Source organism: Wasmannia auropunctata, unplaced genomic scaffold (assembly GCF_000956235.1).
Source record: "Wasmannia auropunctata unplaced genomic scaffold, wasmannia.A_1.0 LD335295.1, whole genome shotgun sequence".
NCBI classification, from domain to species: domain Eukaryota; kingdom Metazoa; phylum Arthropoda; class Insecta; order Hymenoptera; family Formicidae; genus Wasmannia; species Wasmannia auropunctata.
Window position 1 is genome coordinate 42,794 of NW_012027595.1, and position 1,984 is coordinate 44,777.

At 28.0% G+C, this 1,984-nt stretch overlaps 1 protein-coding gene across 2 annotated transcripts; it reads right to left on the reverse strand.

Moving 5' to 3' along the window:
• Positions 1–692: 692 nt before the first annotated feature.
• LOC105457296 (mitochondrial import inner membrane translocase subunit Tim10 B) lies at positions 693–1,723 on the reverse strand. Of its 2 annotated transcripts, none has more exons than XM_011701896.1 (3): positions 1,504–1,723; positions 1,271–1,369; positions 693–1,183 (listed from the first exon to the last, which is right to left on the reverse strand). In XM_011701896.1, exons 2-3 carry the CDS (start codon positions 1,325–1,327, stop codon positions 1,001–1,003), a joined length of 240 nt encoding a protein of 79 aa, XP_011700198.1. In that variant the 5' UTR covers positions 1,328–1,369; positions 1,504–1,723; the 3' UTR covers positions 693–1,000. The 2 variants fall into 2 exon arrangements, with proteins under 2 accessions (XP_011700198.1, XP_011700196.1); XM_011701894.1 differs by having other exon boundaries at positions 1,271–1,366; positions 1,504–1,714.
• Between the last annotated feature and the right edge of the window lie 261 nt (positions 1,724–1,984).

Consider the following 1,984-nt stretch of genomic DNA (forward strand, 5'->3'; position numbering starts at 1 on the left):
ATATATATATATATATATATATATAAGGCTGAAAAAAATAAATTTTTGAAAATCAATTATATATATATACAGGGTGTCCCATTTTAATCGATCACCTCAAATATCTCTTGAACAGTGCATTTTAGGAAAAAATGTTTCAAACAAAAGTTTTGGGATTTCAAGGGGAACATAAGATGATAACATTGGTTTGACCCTAAGTGACGTCGTTAAGGTCAGGATAAGGTCACTTTGAATTTTTTAAATGGAACCCTCCATTTTTCATTACATATTCTTGTAGCACACCTCGAGAGCTTTCAAAAACGCTATAATAAAGTTATTTTTCAATAAAATACTTTTCAAGTTATGAAGCTTGAAAGTTACAGTACCGTCGACATTAGCATTATTCAAGCTGTCCGATAGACAGACACCTCAAGCATAGTATACCTCGAAAACTTTCCAAAACACTATTTCATCAAACATCTTTCAAGTTAAAAGGCTTCAAAGTTTTATATATATATATATATATATATGAGATATTCTTAAATTATTTAACTTTATATACACTTCAATAGATATAATGCAAACTAAAAAATATATCACATATAACTGATGATAAAGATGTATTATTAAAGCAAAAATTATGTATTGGCTTACGTACTTAGAAATAAATTAAAAACAGGACAGGGACCAATAAAATAAACAAACAAGTAATGTTAAAATATAAATGTCATTTAATTTAACAATATATTAAAGCAGGACGTTTCGACTTAACTAAATCTGTTTCAGCCGCAAATGTAAATTTCACTAGATCGATATATTATATTAATTGATGTATATATAACATTTGCAGCCTTATTAAAAACGTGTTTCCGATTAAAGTAATATAATATATTTATTGAAATTTGTATTTGCAGCTGAAAAAACTTTATCAAGTTATAACGTCCTGTTTTAATATTGTCAATGATAGATATGATTATATTCTAACATTTCTCATTTTTATTGGCTTCTATTCCCTTTTGTTCTAAGATGTATTATTGTTCTGTTCCACTTTAATTTCTTGATTTTGTGTTTCTAATTCCGTTTGAGCTGTGTTTATCTCCTCCATTCTTTTGCGCACCATTACAGGTTGTACCTCCATGAATATTTCCATTATCTTATGATTAGCATGAATGTATTTCTGTGCACAATTGCTTACGCAAAGATCCTGCAAATTTCAGTTAAATATATATTTAATTTATAGTAAGTTCAATAATGCAATTTATATTTAACATACTATTTAGAAAATACTTACTTCGTCAGAGGTAATTTCTCGAGAAAGGAAAGTATTTGCACATTTTTTAAAACACATTTCAGATATCTGATTGTAAAGCAGAAGAAAGTCCTTAAACTACTGAAAACAGATTTATTTTTAAACTTACCATTCAATAATTAATGTTAATATTTATAACAGTAAATTGTATGAAGACAACGTGAAATTATTGGTTAGATTTAATTGAACAACTAAATCATACTAAAGATATGCACATTTCTTAGCTGTAACGCATCCATGTAGACAATTGTATATTTTCAACACGTTGCAAATGATTTTTGAGAGTGATAAGCTCAATGCATAAAATATTATTTTGATATATTAGAAATAAAATAATTTTTCGCAACACATGTTTTGTGAACACTGGCGAACACGTGTAGAATTTATACACTATACAGCACACAGATATCCTATTTTATCAACTATAGATAAACTAGAAAGCGATCTGTTAAAACATCAATCAGGGGTGCGTTCCAAAATGAACCTTGAGTGAACTTTAGAGGTTGAGGTTTGGTGGGGATGAGGTAAACCAAGATAGTAGTTATTTTGGAACGGGACTTGGTTACAAATAGGTAAGTTGGAACAAAATGGCACTTTAAAAATAAAATTTAACTTTAACATTATAACAAAAATATTATGTATGTCTCAGGCATGAAGCCTTCTTCATGAAGAACTGAAAGGATACATTGATAAATA